This window comes from Ornithodoros turicata, chromosome 2, assembly GCF_037126465.1.
Source record: "Ornithodoros turicata isolate Travis chromosome 2, ASM3712646v1, whole genome shotgun sequence".
Classification (NCBI taxonomy): domain Eukaryota; kingdom Metazoa; phylum Arthropoda; class Arachnida; order Ixodida; family Argasidae; genus Ornithodoros; species Ornithodoros turicata.
Window position 1 is genome coordinate 10,040,283 of NC_088202.1, and position 20,322 is coordinate 10,060,604.

The window sequence follows — 20,322 nt, forward strand, 5'->3', positions numbered from 1 at the left end:
CCATTTTTAAGTGTTCAGTGGATCGACCAAAAGTTTATTTACCTGTATTTTTGTTGTTACCTCTTTTGTTATTCTTGGAGTGAGCCTGAACCTAACAGAATTCCACGAACTAAACAAACTCCACAAAGTACTGGCCGCGCTGAGTGGTGGCCCAAAAGTCAAGGGAGTCATGGCTCTCTCCACTAAACGACCGAACGCACTTCCGGAGTGCGCCACTTGAGTCCATCGCCGTGACTCCATCTCAAAAATAGAGGCACGGAGTGAAAACGACCGAAACGGAAGTGCAGAGACATAGTTCCGCTGGTTCTTCTAGCTTTCGCGCGCTTTTGGAGGCAAGGATGGACGCAGGGGAGTGCTCATCGGTGCGCCTTGATCATTTATCAACTCAACATATTGTTCTACTTCCTTCAATTGACTCCACGAACGAGAAAGCACGAGTGGAGGCAACGTACCTCACAGGGCAAGGTATGTAGCGTATTGCAAGCTTTATCTGGGTGGAGCGCTAAGTAAGGAAAGGGGGAGGGGGTGACGTGGGGAAAGGAAGGACCGGTCAGCAGTGAAGACGGTAAAGGAATGAATGGTTTATTATGGGGCGTGATAAGATGCCCGTAGATGAAGACGATGAAGGCGAGCGATAGCGATACCGCTACAGGGGTCACCGCGCCGTCAGATGCGTTGTAGACGCATCGCAAGAGCTGGAGTCCAGGAGACGCGCCTTGGAAAGGCTGCCGTTGGGGTCGAGGCGGGTGGCAGGAGCGAGGTATCGAATGGCCTGGGAGAAGATGCTGTCGTGGGCGGAGAAAGCAGGCTTTACGTGATCGACAGAAACCGTTTCTGCGTGGCCGTCGTCGTCGAAGACCAGCGACTTCTCAGTGCGGGAGAGGACTCTATAGGGTCACGAGTACGGGACGTCCAGGCATCTGCGAGGGGAAGGAACCTGGAGGACGACATGTGATGCTGTCGACAAAGTGTCTGGAACGTAGGAGCGGCGAGATGAAGGGTATCGTGGAAGACTTAGTCTGATGGACTTGAAAATGTCTCGGAGGGATATACTTTAGCAACGATGCCGCGGCCTTTTCGAACTGAAAAAGCAAGAAAAGCCAAAAATGCGCTATCTTCCTAGCAACTTAAAGACAGTCACCGAATTTACGAACCAAGATTAGTCAAAAATATGCACCTTTTAAAATATGTTTTACGAAAATGAATTTTTCAAAACTGAGCACTACGGCTATCTATATTCTACCACCATCCGACTACTTCAGCGGCACCAACAACAAACACGAAAATTGATAGAAATGCGAAACGAAATCCGGATACTTTACAGCCTTTTTTTGTGTATTACGAACGCAATTAATAAAGGTACTGCAAACAACACAAACATTTGGCAAACAAAAAAGCTAAAAATATACGAAACAACACAGCAGACGACACATAAGCGGCCGTTTTGAAACGCGAACTTGCGAAACGAGTGGAAAAATGAACCTCTTCATGCTAGGCCGTGTGCTCACGGACACCGACACAACTGTATCGTGGATCCACTCCAAGGATCTCCTACCCAATAACATGAACTGTGCCCGTTGCGAACGTGAACTAAGCGTGAAACCGTCGCAGCGCACATTCGGACAATTGCGATGTCGGCACGGCCATGCCCAGTTCTCACAGTCTGTGACTGTGGGAACATGGTTCGAGAACGTGAGACTCGCACCAGAACAAGTCTTGATTCTTACGTACTGTTTCGCCAAAAAAAAAAAAGAAAAAGACTTTTCAACAGGCCCTCGACGAGGCCTCCATATTTCCGGAGGTAAGTGTATCATCAGCTACCGTTGCAGACTGGTACTCATACTGCCAAGAAGTCTGCACGGACTCGGTGGCCAATGCGCAAACTCGGAAAATCGGCGGCCCTGTCCACGTTGTGGAAATCGACGAATGTAAAATTGGTCACCGCAAATACCAACGTGGTCGTATCGTCGAAGGGACATGGATATTGGGGCTGATTGACGTCGACACTAAACAACTGTGCTTGGAAATATGCCCGCAAAACAAGAGAGACAAGGAGACACTCCTTGCCCTCATTGACAAGCACGTCGAAAAGGGCACAACCCTTTACACTGACTGCTGGAAGGGGTATGCCGGTCTGTCACCAGAAGGTTTCCAGCACATGACGGTCAACCACACATACAACTTTGTTGACCCAGACACCGGCGTGACCACCAACCACATTGAATCTCAGTGGATACCACTACGGCATAGGTTGGCCCGAGGTGGTGTGACAAGTGAAAACATGGCACACCACCTCAGTGAGTACCTTTGGAGGTCTGACTGCAGCAACAAAAATGAGCAGCCTTTCGAAAGGCTGCTAAACGACATCAAGAGTCTCTACAGTCCTCAACAGGGCTCTTAAAGCCCTCCATGGACCTGCATGTATATATTTGTAAATATGTTTCAACTACAACGACCCTCTTCGGCAGCATATATACTCATTCCTATTTAATGCATACTCTAACTGTATACCTACTCTACATTGACCATTCGGCAACATGTGGAATAGCACGCATTATCCTGGCCTAACCTAACCTCAGTGACTCCAGATGCACAGTCTACGTCAGCCCCATCGACACATGGAATACGTATTCAGCTTGCCTAACCTAATCTCAGTCACGTCGGATGCACAGTCTACGTCAGCCCCTCGACACATGCAATACGTATTCACATGGCATAACCTAACCTCAGTCACGTCGGATGCACAGTCTACGTCAGCCCCCTCGACAGATGGAATACGTATTTACTTGGCCTAACCTAACCTCAGTCACGTCGGTTGCAGTCTACGTCAGCCCCTCGACACATGGAATACGTATTCACCTGGCCTAGCCTAACCTCAGTCACGTCGGATGCACAGTCTACGTCAGCCCCCTCGACACATGGAATACGTATTCACTTGGCCTAACCTAACCTCAGTAAGGTCGGATGCACAGTCTACGTCAGCCCCTCGACACATGGAATACGTATTCACCTGGCCTAACCTAACCTCAGTCACGTCGGATGCACATTCTACGTCAGCCCCCTCGACACATGGAACACGTATTCAGTTGGCCTAACCTAACCTCAGTCACGTCGGATGCACAGTCTACGTCAGCCCCTCGACACATGGAATACGTATTCATCTGGCCTAACCTAACCTCAATCACGTCGGATGCACAGTCTACATGGGCCCTCTCGACACATGGAATACGTGTTCACCAGAACTAACCTAACCTCAGTCACGACGGATGCAGTCACATGGGCCCTCTCGACACAAGGAATACGTGTTCACCAGACCTAACCTAACCTCAGTCACGACGGATGCAGTCTACATGGGCACTCTCGACACATGGAATGCGTGTTCACCAGACCTAACCTAACCTCAGTCACGACGGATGCACAGTCTACATGGGCTCTCTCCACACATGGAATACGTGTTCACCAGACCTAACCTAACCTAACCTCAGTCATACCACTTTTCCTCCGATTTATTTGCGCCTCTGCTAATAACTTTCAATATTAAATTCAATACATTTCAATAATAAATGCTGCTAATAACTTTCAATATTAAGTATTATATTCAATACATTTCAATAATAAATGCTGCTAATAACGTTCAATATTAAATATTATATTCAATACATTTCAATATTACATGGACATTCTACATGGACCCACTCTTCGACATGTGCAATACGTAATCACATAACCTAACCTAACCTCAGTCACGCCGGATGCAAATTCTACATGGACCCACTCTTCGACAAGTGCAATACGTAATCACCTAACCTAACCTAACCCCAGTCACGCCGGATGCTCATTCTACATGGACCCACTCTTCGACATGTGCAATACGTAATCACCTAACCTAACCTAACCCCAGTCACGCCGGATGCTCATTCTACATGGACCCACTCTTCGACATATGCAATACGTAATCACCTAACCTAACCTAACCTCAGTCACGCCGGATGTTCATTCTACATGGACCCACTCTTCGACATGTGCAATACGTAATCACCTAACCTAACCTAACCTCAGTCACGCCGGATGCTCATTATACATGGACCCACTCTTCGACATCAGTACCTAACCTGGGAAAAGATGCACTCGCTCCACATCCAGGTGTTGCTTTTTGCTTGAATTTGTAGCATTTATTTCAATCTTCCAACATAAAAAGTTCCATTAAGCAATAACGACGCAACCCTACCATACCTATAACGCTTCTCGTACGACTACACCCGATAGGGGACGATTATTAACCTCGCCGTACTCAATACACGTCTCATGCGACTATATCGGATAGCAGACGACTATGCGACACATAGCCGATCGCCGACCACTCGCCCGTATGCACTCGTATCGTCTGGCAACAATGACAACGTGCCAAAATCGCCAAACGCTAATTCTACACCTATCCGTCTGCCGCGGCATCGTTACTAAAGTACAGCCTCTCGGAGTAAGGAGACATAGTCGGAGCGGTCCGATGGGTTGTGGGTGGAGGTGACGAGGTCAGCCGGTAGGCGAAGCGGGGTCCCAAAGATGAGTTCGGCAGGAGAGCAGCCCAGATCTGCCTTTAGACACGCCAGTAAGTGGAGCAAGATGAGGGGGAGGGCGTGAAACCACTTGTCAGGATTGCGGAGGGCGCGAAAACTGCTCTTCAGGCGCCGGTGAAAGCGCTCGACAAGGCCATTAGCGCAAGGTTGGTATGCAGTAGTTCGGGTGCGTCTGTATCCGAGAAGACGGCAGAGCTCGTGGAATAGACAGGATTCAAACTGTGCCCCACGGTCCGTGACTATTTGGCCTGGGGCTCCATATCTTGAAATCCACGTAGTCGGGAGGGCAGAGGTAACGGTTTCAGCACGGATGTCTGCAACGGGGACAGCCTCGGGCCACCTCGTGAAACGATCAATGATGGTTAGGATGTATCGAAAGCCGGATGAGTGGGGAAGGGGACCGACCAGGTCAATGTGGAGAAGTTGAAACATTCGGTCGGGTGGAAGAAATTTCCCTGGTGGGGAGCCCGTGTGGCGGACCACCTTGGTGCATTGGAAGATGGCGCATTGCAATGTCCACATACGAATATCCCTAGCCATGCACGGCCAAACATAGCGGTCCGAAATCAGACGCCTGGTGGCGCGGGTTCCGGGATGGGAGACGTCGTATAAAGCGCGAAAGGTGAGATGGCGAAGACTTGGTGGAAGGTAAGGCCTCGGGGAACCGGTTGACACGTCGAAGACAATCGTGGAAGTGGCGCCGGGGAGAGCTATTTGTGTCAATTGCAGCGACGTTTGATGAGACGTGCGGAGTGGCTTGAGGTCGCCGTCGTGACGCTGCTCGTGCGCAAGGCGCTCCAAGATAAATATGTCTGGGGGAAAGACGGATATGCGGCTGAATGAGTCCGCAGGGATGTTGTTTTTCCCGCTGATGTGCTCGAAGGTTGCCTGGTACTCCGCCAGGAAAGACAGCTGTAGAATATCGCGTAGCCAGTGGTGCTGCCAGCAGCCCGGAATGCGTGGATCAAGGGCTTGTGGTCTGTGAACACTATGAATGGGCGACCCTCCAGAAAATAGCGAAAGTGCCTGATGGCGGCGAACGCTACAAACAGCTCGCGGCCAAAGGCACTGTATCGTTGTTGAGCGTGCGTGAGCTTCACCGAAAAGAAGGCGATGTGCTTCCATTGATAGTCGAATAATTGTTGAAGGACGGCCCCGGTAGCCGATCCTGACAAGTCCACAGCCAGGGACGTAGGAGCATCATGGCGCGGGCAGACCAGCATAACAGCGTTAGCGAGTGCTTCCTTGGCTGCGAGAAAGGCTTCCTCAGAGTCTTCTGACCAAGCGACACTAGTAGATCTGGAGGCCTGCTGGGGTGTACGAAGCAGGTCTTCAAGGGGGGCGAGCAGAGACGCACAGTTCGGAATAAAACGCCGGTTGAAGTTTAGCAAGCCGAGGTAGCGGCGGAGCTGGCGAAGAGCGGTTGGTCTCGGGAAGTCTCGCATTACTTTGGCTGTTGATGGTAACGGCTTGATGCCGTGGCGGTAAAAAAGAGGTGTCCCAGAAATTCCAAGGAATCTACCCTGAACTGGCACTTTTGGACGTTGATGATGATGCCGTATTCTTCCAATCGAGCGAACAACTGGCGCAGGTGGAGGCGATGTTGGTCGGGGCTCGTGCTGGCAACCAGAAGGTCGTCCATATACGCAAACACGAACGGAAGGCCCCTCACGACAGAATCAACACATCGTTGGAATGTTTGAGCTGCGTTCTTGAGTCCGAAGGGCATTCGAACGAACTCAAATAGCCCAAATGGAGTTGTCACAACTGTCCTGTGAACGTCTTCGGGAGCCATAGGAATTTGGTGGTAGACCTTTGTTAAGTCTATTTTGGAGAAGAGGGTAGCACCTTGGAGATTTACGGTGAAGTCTTGAATGTTGGGCAGACGGTAGCGATCGGGTAGCGCGGAAAGTTTGAGCGCGCGATAGTCACCACATGGTCGCCAGTCCCCGGCCTTCTTGGGGACCATGTGCAGCGGTGACGACTAGTTGCTCGAGGATGGTCTCACCACCCCGATGTCCATCATGTGCTGGAATTCTGCCTTGGCAATTACTAGCTTCTCAGGAGCTAAACGAGACGACACCGGTTGGCCGGAGGTGATGATGCGATGGACTACATCGTGCTTTGCGGGCTTGCTCCAGTCGGTGGGCTGCGTAAGGGACGGGAAATCCTTCATGAGGTTGGCATAAGGAGACTCGAGTGCGGAAAGAGGCTCAGTTTGAAAAAAGGGGGCCGAGTGAGCAGTAATCCCGTGCACCGCGAGGGAGGTAGCCGAGTCGACGAGACGGCGCCGAGCGAGGTCGACTAAGTGCTCCAAAAAGGCCGCGCCGAGGATGGGCTGGCTGACGGAAGCGATGGTGAAGAGCCATTTGAACTGCCGCTGGAGGCCAAAATCGATGGTAAGAGATTTTTGTCCGAACACCGGGATGCCCGTGTTGTTCACCGCAGTCAGGAACCAGATGGGGTTCTGATGACGGTGGGCAGCTGTTGCGGGAAGAACGCTGACTGCGGCACCGTTGTCGACAAGCATCTTGAGTTTTGGGTTCCGGTCGGTCATGTAGAAGAGGCGACTGGTCTTGGGGGTGTCGCCTGTCGCCGCTAACGACGCCCCGCGCCGTTTCCTGGCCACTGGCACTGCGGAGTGCACTTGCGTGCAGAGGCACCGAAGTTGTAGTGGCGCCAGCAATACGGGCAGTCAGCGGGCAGGTCGGACGGGCGCCTCGAGTTAGGGGATGGCGAGCGGGAGCGGCGAGGGCTCCTAAATTGAGGGCGCAAAGGTCGCTGAGCAGACGGGGGGCGAGGGTGAGGATCTTGGGAAACTCCGCACGTGAGGCGTTCTTCGATGAGGTGATGCAGGTCTTGAACTTCCTCGCAAAGCTGCGTAACAGAATCCTTTCCCGAGGGGGGAGCTTCTGAAACCACAGGGATGGAGGAGACGGAGAGGAAGTCGTAGTGGCTCGCGATACCTCGGTTATTCTGTCTGCGACATCAGCGAGGGTCTCGATGGTAGAGTCGGGCAGGGCCGCGAGCACCATACGAGTCTGGGGAGGTAAGAAAACGTTCCTCGAGGAGCGATTGATCAAAGGTTGGGAGCCGTGTACCTAGAAGGCTGTGCATATGACGGAGCAATTGGCTAGGCTTGCGATCGCCAAGTTCTTCGGCCGAGAGCAGCAGTCGCAAACGCTCGCGCTCCGAGGCCATTATTCGGTCCGTGATAGCCTTACAAAGAACGTCGTATGGGTTGGGCGTGGGCGGAGCAGTCAAAATATACATGACCTCGATCGCGACTTCTGGCGGCAGGTTGCTGACGATGTGATGGAATTTGGTGGCCTGTTGAGTGACGCCGGCTAAAGCGAAGGAAAAACTGTAGGATCGATACCACGACTTCTAGAGAGAACAAATAGCAACAAAACCACAAGAAAAACATGCGTAGAGGCTGATGGTAAAATTATAATATTTTTCAAGGCAAAATTACTTTTTAAAACGTCGATTTCTAGAATTTATGATACGAAATTAACCTTCAACGTTGCAGACCAAACAACCGTAATCCAGGCATCTATTTCTCACCCCTACCTCACTACTTCAGCGCCACTATCGAGAAAAAAGGAAAAGTACACACATTTTTGAGGTTATTATGTAAAAGCTTCGTATTTTTGAGACCTACTTTACATCGGAACCACTAAATAAACATATATTACACAAAACAACAGCAATATTTCACAGAAAATCAAACTTTTATAACATTTCTAACCGTAGCGACAGTAAAGCAGACGACACACCTCGAGAAGCTCCGCAAATGTCCGTCATGAACCTCTTCACTCTCGGACGACTACTTATAGGGACACTGAAAAAACAATGACATTGATTCAGGACAAAGGATTGGTCCCTACCACAATGACGTGTCCCCGTTGTGGCCACTAACTGGCGTCAAAGCCGTGCCAGCGCACTTTCAGTCGCCTTCGGTGCCGCCGCAACCACGCGGAAATTTGCCAGTCCACCACTATCGGGACCTGGTTTGAGAACATTCGATTGGCGCCGGAGCAAGTACTAATACTCACCTACTGCTTCGCAACAAAAATGACCTTCATGCAAGCAGTACAAGAAGCATCCCTGGACAGTACCATGTCCGGGGCGACAGTCACGGACCGCTATTCGTACTGCAGGAAAGTCTGTACTGACTCCCTTTCAGACGTGCACAGGAGAAAAATCGGCGGTACAAACCACGTCGTAGAAATCGACGAATGCAAAATAGGCCGACGCAAATACCAACGTGGTCATGTCGTGGAGGGGAGCTGGATCCTGGGCCTTATTGATGAGGACAAAAAGGAGCTACGACTTGCCATTTGTCCTGACAACAAAAGGGACAAGAACACGCTCCTTGCCCTCATCGATGCCAATGTGGAAAAGGGGACCACAATATACACATGGGCGCTCTCGACACATGGAATACGTGTTCACCAGACCTAACCTAACCTCAGTCACGACGGATGCACAGTCTACATGGGCACTCTCGACACATGGAATACGTGTTCACCAGACCTAACCTAACCTCAGTCACGACGGATGCACAGTCTACATGGGCACTCTCGACACATGGAATGCGTGTTCACCAGACCTAAGCTAACCTCAGTCACGACGGATGCACAGTCTACATGGGCACTCTCGACACATGGAATGCGTGTTCACCAGACCTAACCTAACCTCAGTCACGACGGACGCACAGCCTACATGGGCTCTCTCCACACATGGAATACGCACTTAGCTGGCCTAACCTAACCTAACCTCAGTCATACCACTTTTCCTCCGATTTATTTGTGCCTCTGCTAATAACTTTCAATATTAAATTCGATACATTTCAATAATAAATGCTGCTAATAACTTTCAATATTAAATATTATATTCAATACATTTCAATATTAAATTCTGTACAAGGTAAATATAAATGGTAGCGAAGGCGGGAAAAAAATACGAAATCTGTGTTAGCAACCCTGCGCCCTTCATAATACACATGCGAGCGTGGTTGTTGAGGGGCACACTACGAAGATAAACAAAAATAATTTAATCGGAGGCGCGAATAATGCATGTTTTTAATATAGCAATTCGTGCGTAATCTGCCAGTAACACGTAAGATCATAGACAGAGCCGAGTACGCTTCCGGTTCCTGTCGCTCTCCATGTTGTTAGCTACGAGTTTGCTGTACGTTGACTGGGGGAGACTCTTTTCGGCTGTAGTTCGAGTCACGGGCTCCGCCTCTCGGCGGACGTCATATGTCACGTGAGAAAGTCGCTTCTGCTTTCTGCCCGCGCGCCGGCCACTGGGGATTGTTCTTGCTGCGGAGAGATGGGGAATATGCACATGTAACATGTGCTCGTACTTTTATAATGTAAATTATGTTTTACGCGTACTACTGCATGGCCTTGCTGGATAGAGATGACATGAGTCTGTGGAAAACCGACAGTGATTCGCTACACTGAGTGCATTCAGGTGGTTCTTTATCTCGAACGAAACTGGGTAGTGTCTGAAGTTTCACCGCTACCCCACCTTTCCTCCCCCGCCCACGTTTTTTTTTCATTGGTCTAATATCCCCCCCCCCCCCCGCTTCCCCGGGCCAAAGCCGTTATACATGGCACCGGCACTGCCCTGGCCAAAATAGGGAAGCCGATCGGCGACAGTGCTGGGTATCTGGCACTCAAAATAATTCATACGGCAAGGAAAGCTTTTGTTCGTTTGCTAAACCAAGCATACCATTCCAGATTGCGACAAGAAGAGTAACTCGTTCACTAGTCCTTTCTTCGCAGGCAAGATGGGGGGGGGGGATATATTTATTAGATGAAAGAAAAAAAGTGGGAGGAAACGCAAGATGGAGATTAGTGTTTGCCGAACGGAAACACAAGTGCCTGCTGCTGAACTTCGGAAAACTTTGCGATCAACAACTACAAATCACAAGGGGACTGTTCTGAACTCCCTGAACTTTCGTCTTCTGCAGCATAATACAATTGAGACTAAGTGCGACAGGTGTGAGCAAGCAGTTGTGCCTGTGATGTGTGATTCAAATGTGTGCTTAAATCGCTTGAAACATAAAATAAAAGAAAATAGTAAAAGAATGGACTGAGAGCAATATACATATGCTTAATGTATTCTATTTAATGAAAGAGTTTCTCTGTATATCTCGAAATTCGGAAGCATGTACAACAACAACAATAAATGATAGAAAAGTTATGATGAAATGGGATGTTTACCCCTGGTAGCCAAAGGACCCTACCCTACTTCAGAGAGGTTGATATGAGAGGAAACACAAAGATGTACAAAAGTTCCACATAGCTATGATAATCTATACTATTTTGTGAAGTAAAATAAATGTGAAAATCACGGTGTATTGAATCCATAATACTGAATTCGAGAAGCCGTAATGGGTAACACGCGTCGGACAGCGGTACACAGGCAACGGCGTAAATAATATTTCGTGACGCGTTTGCAAGTGTTCAACGGAACATTTAACGGAATGTTTATCCTGTTCTCAGTCTGATGGGCTGCGTACATATAACCGCTCATAATACATTTTTTTAAGTTAGAACTTCCAAAAAGCTCGAATAATATGCCCTACTTGCAAACAGTTCTGCCGCCGGGCACATACCTCCCCATCTCCATCTTTGGTGTTCCCGCCATTCCCGCTCCATCCCTTGCTCTCTCTTTCCCTCCTCACGTGACATATGACGCACGCCATGAGGCGGAGCCTGTGTGACTCGAACTACAGCCGAAAAGAGTATCCCGTTGACTGGGCACTTTGTGACTGTTCACAGCCGTTTCCTTCCTCATCGTCGTCTTTTCAATTTCAAACCACGTCAACATGGTTCAAACCAATTTCGAACCACGTTCAAACCAAGTCCAACATGGGACATTGCTCGGAGGAATGCCACATTTCAGGACAGTAGCCAGCTGTTGCTTTATTTGAGTATCAAGAATGTGGACAGTACTGACTTTGGAGCTGTCGATTCCTCTTCCTGCCTTTGCGACTTTTGTGGGTGCGTGTGAGGAAGCCTTCAAAGCCAACGTCAAGACATTAATCACCTCCCGAGGGGTCATGTCCAAGCTGTGTGAAGTGTTGGACACACTTGTGCCAAGGACATTGAGTTTGTGTTCTTCATCGGAGTATGATGATCTATTTCACTTTTTTCTGAGGGTACGACTGTTCTGGTTTGCACGAGAAAGGAATGAGGAAGTACGGAGTAGTACGTTACATCAGAAGGCACTGCAGCAGGCAGCGAGACTAAGTTGGTAATCTCTGCACGTTGTTGTGATGTAACCAGAAGTTTTCTTTCCATGCAAAAGGATATGCATGGTTCTCTTGTCTATCCAGTGCTGGCTAGTTCCATCTCAAATCGAACAATCCGGTACACTTGATATCTCGAATGAACGGGAAAAAATATATGTTGAAGCCATCGGTGAGTTAGGAGAAATACATGCTTTCGGAATTCTCTGCGATGCGCGGTTCGGGAAATAGGAGAGGAGGCAAAAAGTGCCTCTCAGAAAACGATGTCGTCGCGCGCAGGTTTCAGCGTTCCCTACAAGGCTGTTTATTGTCGCATTGTAGTAATTTCTTGATCTGGCTTTAGACCACCTAGGGCACAATTGGCTCCTGGATTGGCAGTGATGTGTCGGTTTTCGTTTGTCTGCAAAAAAAATATCAAAGTTGACTCAAAGTGCCGAAAAGCACCATTTTCACGGCAACTTTGCGGGCGATGTAAAAAACGGATAGTATTGAGATTTATGCCGTTTAATTTGTCATTCATGGGGCTATCGAATTATATATAATTTGTTACTATACTCTGTCAAGAACGTGAGCGATACCTCTTTAAGTAGCACCATACCACCGAAAAATGACGAAGTTCGGGAGCCTTGATCTAAAAAAACCCCACCAAAAACTTGCCTCGAAAATTTTATATGTTGTAGGTAGTTCCTTAGACTATGCACAGAAGAAAAATCAAAATTTGGACTTGATCGGTAGGCACACTGTGAATTTTTTGCCACCCCTATACGCGGAGCGCATTCAAGCGGTGGCACCGTGTCCCGCGTGTTGCAAACTCGAATTTTCGAAAGGAGCTTTCAACTTCTGTCTTCACATGAAGGTAATTGCTACAGGTTGAAGCCGTTATGAGCTTTTATATCCAAAACAGTGTTGTAATCGCTGAATGTAGATTGTGGAGCAACCAGAAGTGCTCACATTTTTTTAGGGATGTCACGCATGCATTGCAAGTGCTGGGAGCCCGTGAAGAACAGAATGCTTTAGAATGCTTTTGCGTCTTTATCAAAGGTATATTTGTTCACGTTGATCATATCGAAGCATATTTACAATATACAGAATAAATAAAAACAACTTGACAGCGAAGAAGACAAGGTAAGAAGGTAACGTAAGTTATGCAGAGCATCCCGGGTGAATGAGAGTGCTCGTGTCGTGAACTGCTATAGGCTGTTATAGGAGCCACTTTCCTTAATGTTACTTTTGATGGCAGGTTCTTGTCAGATTTTCTTGATCTTCTCACGTTACATGCTAACTCGCTGAAATCCTGGCAGTTACTCCTGGATGTTCCTGGCGGGGCAACACCGAAAGCGGTCTCCAGTTGACGGCCTGTCTTTCTGCCCATTTCTTCACGTATTTGGGAGTGTTAGCGCTGTGCATATGCCTCCACCGATTTCTTTCTTTACTTCAGCGGTGTGACGTTAATGGCTTCAGATGATATATACCCAACGATATCTTGGACCACGTCGGGCTGGTGCACAAACGGGTCACCCTATGAGCTTCCTTCAAATGTGGACGACATTGCTGCTTGCTGTGATCCAGCCACCTTTGCTGTGAAGTACTTGAAGCAGCTTCTACACAGCTAGACCATTTCTGTTACGCCTTCGGTTGGATCCGCTGGAACCAGATCCTTTATGGCAGCTACGGCGATCACCAAAGCAAAGCGAAAGTTCTTCGTCCGAAACACTTTTTTTCCTGTGTACGAGGCGGTAGTCAGCGCAATACACACGGTCAGCGCTGTACAACGAAGAGGCCATGAAGGTAGGTGTGATGCGAGGACGACACAGTACACTAATGCAGATGCCTTCACATACTCTGTATAAGGGCACTCCGTGCACTTCTGTAGTCGAGGATGATGCGAAACTTTGCGCAGGATATCTTCCGAGAGTTAATCCGACTAGGACCTTCCCATGGTTGCAGCATGTTGAACCGAAGAACATATTGGACAGCGGCGCCAGTCGGGCTGTTCCGGCAAGGTTCACAAAAGGCACCATGACTTAGCCTTGAATGTGCAGCGTAAGACACTGCACAACGACACTTTCCTCTGTGCGATTTCCGCCGTTCGAGGTCATGCAGTCGTAGGAAAGGAAATGTTTTAAAGAATGCTGGATGTTACTGCGTCTCTCCTGACATAATGTGTACAGTAACTCTGCTTGTTTATAATCACCCTGAACAGATATACCTCTTACAAAGATGTGAAAGCATTCTGTTCTTCACGGCCTCCCAACACTTGCAATGCATGTGTGACATCCCGCAGAAAAGTGTAGCACATCTGGTTGCTCCACAATCTACATTCAGCGATTACAACACTGTTATGAACATAAACGCTCAGAACGGCTTCAAACTGTAGCAATTACTTCCATTTGAAGACAGAAGATGAACGTCCCTTTGGAAAATTCGATTTTGCAACAAGCGGCACACGGAGCCACCGCTTGAATGTGCTCCGTGTATAGGGGTGGCAAAACATTCACAGTGCGCCTACCGATCAAGTCCGACTTTTGATTTTTCTCCTGTGCATAGTCTAAGGGTCTACCTACAACATATAAAATTTTCGAGGCAAGTTTTTGGTGGAGTTTTTTAGATAAAGGCTTCCGAAATTCGTCACTTTTCGGTGGTATGGTGCTACTTAAAGGGTTATCGCTTACGTTCCTGACAGAGTAGAGTAATAAATTATATATAATTCGATAGCCCCATGAATGACAAATTAAACGGCATGAAGCTCAATCTTTTCAGTTTTTTACATCGCCCGCAAAGTTGCAGTCAATATGGTGCTTTTCGGCACTTTGAGTCAACTTTGATATTTGTTTGCAGACAAACAAAAACTGACACAACACTGCTAACCCAGGTGCCTATTCTGCCCTAGGTGGTCTAAAGGCAGATCAAGAAATTACTACATTGCGTCAAGAAATAGCCTTGTACCTGCGCGCGGCGACATAGTCTTCTGAGGGGCAGTTTTTTCCTCCTCTCCTGTTTCCCGAACCGCGCAGCGCAGAGAACTCGGAAAGTGTTTATTTCTCCTAACTCACCGATGGCTTCAACATATATTTTTCCCCGTTTATTTGAGACATCAAGTATACCGGATTGTTCGATCTGAGATGGAACTACCTGCTTTCAGTTGTAACCTAGATTACACATGATCTCTTGTAATTCTTTCATTCCTGTGTAGCACACGATTTGTCAAAGTGCGCTTTTGCACATAGCTCCTTACTGTGTTATTTGTATTTTGACAGCCATGCAGAGTTCAGTAGTCTGTGCCTATTATATATATGTTTGGCGTATGTACACCTGTGTACACAGATACCTAGCATACATTTTCTATTTTGAATCTTCAGCAGTTTGCCTATTCTTTGACACAAGTGTATACATGTGTACATAGATCCCTAGCACGTAATTTTATATTTTGAATCCTGCGCTGAGTTCAGTAGTTGTGTGCAAGTATGTAGGCGCAGTTATGTGCAGGGCTAAACACCTTATGCAGCTTGAAAATCTACACCACATGGCAAAATGTGCACAAAATAGCAGAAGCACAGAACATTGTCGATGCTTTGACATGCCTTTAATACAAAAATGCTGTTGTAAGTAGAAGTAGTCATCAGCAGGGTGTGTACACACTGAACAAGGTTGTCATTGCTGGAAGCTGGTATTATTGTGGCTGTTTTGCAAGATAAAGTATCACAGACTTCTAAACTGAGCTAATGGACTTGTGCCTTCTTATTCCTCCATAGCATTCGTTACAGTGCCAAAAACTGTGGGCAGACAGAGCACCACACAGTATGCAAATATCATATAGTGTGATCTTAAAGTGCAAATATGTTCACTTCCACCTTCTTTGTATAGCAGCATGCATTGAACATTAAGGTCATGGGCCCCACCCGTGTTTGCTTGAATTTGTACATTATCCTTCCGTGCTTATTCAGTACAAGGACTGTCATACTGGTTATTTTGCACATTATTCTGTCGTGGGTATTTATGATGAAAGATGGAAGTCACTGAAAAGTCACTGTATTCCAGCCTCAGAACATCAATTGTCTCATGTGGGTGCTTATACTGTTTACAACGGCATGGCGAATTTACCTGTGATAAAAGAAAGCAATCCCCCACCTGGTCTCCTGTTTCCTTTGTTGCACGCATGTCGCTAGTGTTGATTCTTCTCTGTTTACAAATTGTTTATGAGTTTTTGCTCTTGGATTTGCTTTCAACAGCTGTTGTGATATTCCGCGGCTCGACATCGCGATGGAAAGAACGCGCAGCGCGAGCGCCCGCCCCGCGCTATACGTAATGGTGACGTACCAGGTGACGTCATTATAATGGAACCTCGAGTTTGCCCCGCAACGGATAGATGGCGCTGACGGTCTTTATCATGGCCGCCCTTGAAGACGTGGTGATAAATGCAAGCTTCGCTACCATTTACCTTGTGCTGTATTCCAGACATCTACAAACAAAGCACGCCTATTGCTCATTGTCGTCTTTGCTTGGCGTGCAGTTTTCTGTTTTACATCACAGTTGCCCTAGGAGCTTTAACTATTCTAATAACCCTGTTCTGCCTTTCAATTTCAAAAGAAAATATTGCATTGAATGTCCGTATTCACACGTATCGTCTGGCAACAATGACCGTGGCGTACTCCTGCTAAAGCTACATCCATCCGTGCGCTGGGGGATCGTTACAAAAGTACAGCCAAAGCGAATTGCCTGTCGGCCATCTGGAACCATGCATAGGTCCGGATGGGCGCCGAAAAATGGGGGAAGGCGGACGCCAACCGGAGCGATGGTGGGGCCCGAGACGTCGGAGCCACCGGGAGTCGGAAGCATTGGTAGCATTGGAAGCCATGTTCGTTTCGGGTCACCAGTTTGTGGAACGCTAAGTAAGGAAGGACCGACCAGCAGTGAAGACGGTAAAGGAATGAATGGTTTATTATGGCGCGTGAGAAAATGCCCGTAGATGAAGACGATGAAGGAGAGCGATAGCGATGCCGCTACAATCTCTCGCGGCCGGGCTCGCCCTTGCATCAAGCAGTTATTCGATTTAAAAAATAAAAAGAAACATCCGTACACAAGATCCGAGCGCTGTGAAGACAAAAAAGCCAATTCCGAAGTGCATTTTTCGGCGCGATGCATATTTTTTGTTAGGTGCTCAGATTGCTTCATGACCACTCGCTGGACTGTCGCAACCCACAGTTTTGAAGCACTACCCTAATTACATCTTATCGTATTCGGATTGTGCACAAACATTGACAAACTGTTGATTTGTTGGGAAATGTTTTAGGATCAACTCCGAATATGTGTCGTTTTGCTCTATCTTTCCTCACATCACTCCTAGCAGGCAAATCTGTGGTAACCTTGCGTAGCGGTGTTGTTTAACTTGTTTCTTCCACCTGTACCTGACGTAAGTTTTCAATTTCAGGGTCGTCACCGCTGCTGCATTCAATAAACCAATGGCTACGTAAGTAAATAACTACTCTTGCCAAATTTGGTAAATTTTTTCACTCAGCTAGAGTTGAACATGTATCTATTGAGGGGAAAAGGCCAATATGTATTCTTTTATCCTTGCTGTAGCATCTCTGTCTTAAAGGAGCTCGGAAAGCAGTTTAATCACTACAATTTTTTCTAACCAAGTGGTTCGTATGCTTATTAAACGGACCATGCAAAGTAATTCTATCAACAAGTGCACTAATATCGCAGTATTCGACTTTGAAAATCACGACCATGCGCAACGGTGGCAATGCCCGGAACGAGCCGTCGAGGCGCTTGCGTCATTTTGACATCGAAAAAGTCGAGCCGCTGATTGGTTTCGAGGAACGTCGTCTGATATTTTTCACTCGGAACCCCGCCGCCACGGTGGAAGACTTTTCTTTTTGCTTTTTCTTTGATTTATCATATACAGTAAACGAAGACTGGTCTACAGACACTGTTCAAGGTTAGGCAGTGAGATTGTGGAGGCCATCCTCATTGAGCTCTCCGAGCAACGTCAACCAAAAATCGGTCAACGTCTCCCCGCTCGACCTTGTTTTCCCTAAAGCGACCTTCCGGAGTAGGAGGATTGTGAAAATAAGCTTCAGGTGCCAGTTGAACGCTGTTCGGTCCATGTCGGTGTTTTGTATGCTGTTCGTTATCGTGGTGACTGTTTGTTGTTGTGTTGTTGGCGGCATTAAGTATAAACACAGTGCAGCACTAAGCGCTGGTTCATTTCACGCCTCAAAATGATCGCTGCATCGCTATGATCACTAATTCCGTTCGCTATGTCACTAATTCGCTATGATCACTAGTGCCCGTCACTTCGACTAGCAACTTTGCTTTGCTAGCTATTCAGTTAATTCCTTATTCAGCTGGAGGAGTGTTCTTGCCGATACGCTGTCAGATACAATCCAGTGAAATCTATCGCAATATGCCGTCGCCGGCACGTCGTGGCATCAGGCGTTGCACATTCATTGCCTGAGTTACACATCAACATAGCCAAGCAGTGTCATAGGGCCACCACAACTTATGGTCAACTTACCAATCATCGAGCTAAACGAGAATTGGCCGATGCAGACTACAAATGTGGACGACGGAGACACGCAAGATTGAGTTCATCCGGGCTCGTCGCCTTTTGTTTTGTCACCATATAGTGACCGACAGCGCAGGTTAAGTTTGCGTCCGCCGACATATCAGCGTGCACTGATACAACACGTGACTAGCGTAAATTTTAGCTAACTATAAAATGCACATGTCGCGCGCGGGAAACTGCCATCGGCAAACTGTGATTAACCCGGTCATAATATTGCGAGCACACAACTAACTAACCAACATGCCGCCCTGCCAAGCCAAATGGCTGCTAAAATGTGTCTTTCGTTCGTTAAGACGACTGGGACACATATCGAAAACCTCTGAGTTTGAGTGGTTAAATAGTGATTTTATGTTCTTAATCGCGGCATATCATCTTACGGAGCAGTATTTCCCCTAGTTTTCCTTGTTTCAAGAACATGAATTTCGAGAACGGGGGTTTCACGACCAGGAATATCGAGGTCATCCCTTATTCATCGCTTGACAGGGAGAAAGCAGGGGGAAAGAAAACGGAAAGAAATCCAGTCAGCACTGACACGGATAGAAGCGCGGTCGCCGCTTTCAACTTTTATTACGTCACCAATGACGTTTTTTTCATTCTCCTCCTCGTTTGACCCGGAGGTGCGAGTCGAGTGGGAACGCGCGCGGTGATGTTTTCTTCTTCAAGCGTCTTTTTTTCTACGGAAAATATCGCGTACAGAGAAAATGTTCGTGTTAATCATCAAGTTAAGTTATCTGCTTCCACAACGCATTCGGAACGGAAAATTTTTGAGATGGTTTTCAGAGCTCCTTTAAAGCCAGACACTAGTTCATGGGGAATTTTAGAGACAAAGGCTCTGATCACATTCGTCGGGGCACAGAAAGAAAAGCAGCAGATATTTGGAGCGTAATCAGTGCAAAGCTACATCGGTTAGGATACAGTAGAACTGGAAGTGACTGTGAATCAAAATTCAAGTCACTGAAACGCACGTACACAAGGAAGAAGCAAGAAAAGGCAACTGGGCGTGAAGGGAAGAAGTGCGAATTCTACAGTCTAATGGATGTCCTCTTTTGCAGAGGATGCAGACCATACTGCTCCAGTAATGTCAACTAGTGCACCATTCATTGGTGTTGATTTACCTTCAGCTTCGGCAACATCCGAAAGTGAATCTGTGTGCTCCGACTCATCCGACCTGTCTTCGACAAGATCCGAAGCACAACGTGGGCTTCTAACGAACAGTGCAAGCGGCGACGCCCTGTACGCGTGCTGGAGGCCATTCTCCAGAACCTGCAGAGGTGGGGGAAAGAAGAGAGGGAGCGCTACCGCCACCAACTGAAGATGCAAAGAATCAAAATGAAACTCTTGACAAGGCTGGTCGACACGCAAGTGCACAGGTGCTAAGAAAGTTGCAAAAAAGATACTTTTTTGTGCCTTGTTCTTTTTTATTTATTTGTTGCTGTGCTTTTACCAAGCAGATGCGCAGTTCACTAGTTCAACTTTGTTAATTAGCAATAGCCGACAATTCTTTACGCAAGAAAGGTGTGTTCGAATGGTAGTACAGTTCGTAGTTGTCAGTTGCTACCGGTGGTTAATTCTTTATGAGGCTGTGCTATACACTGTGCTAAAGACTGTGCTAAACACCAATTGGTGGTAGACTGGTTATATTGCACTTTCATATTTAGTCAGATTTTGTTTCTACGCTGCATCAGTATTTTTCTTTGTCGCAAAACACTGTGATGTGCTATTTTTATGTACAGCACAAAGCAATTAAACTTGAAATGTGCAAGTCTCGTTGTACTTCTCATATTTACCAGAACTAATAGCACAGTAAAGTATGCCTTTCCCCAAGTGCTGTACAAGATGTACCATCTCCAAATGTGCAGCTATAGTCATAATCTAATTAGCATAGCATGGCATGTACTGCTTGTGAC

At 47.4% G+C, this 20,322-nt stretch overlaps 1 protein-coding gene across 1 annotated transcript; it reads left to right on the forward strand.

Moving 5' to 3' along the window:
- Nucleotides 1-19,222: 19,222 nt before the first annotated feature.
- Nucleotides 19,223-20,077, forward strand: LOC135384312 (uncharacterized). Its single transcript, XM_064613516.1, has 2 exons — nucleotides 19,223-19,490; nucleotides 19,566-20,077. The coding sequence occupies exons 1-2, from the start codon at nucleotides 19,223-19,225 to the stop codon at nucleotides 19,790-19,792; spliced, it is 495 nt and encodes a 164-aa protein (XP_064469586.1). The 3' UTR covers nucleotides 19,793-20,077.
- Nucleotides 20,078-20,322: the final 245 nt, after the last annotated feature.

Excerpts from the sequence above, each read along its gene's own strand:
- LOC135384312 (XM_064613516.1), top strand. The coding sequence starts at position 19,223 with ATGGGGAATTTTAGAGACAAAGGCTCTGATCACATTCGTCGGGGCACA. Across the intron at positions 19,491-19,565 it reads ATGCAGACCATACTGCTCCA|TGCTCCGACTCATCCGACCT; the intron begins GTAATGTCAACT and ends AGTGAATCTGTG.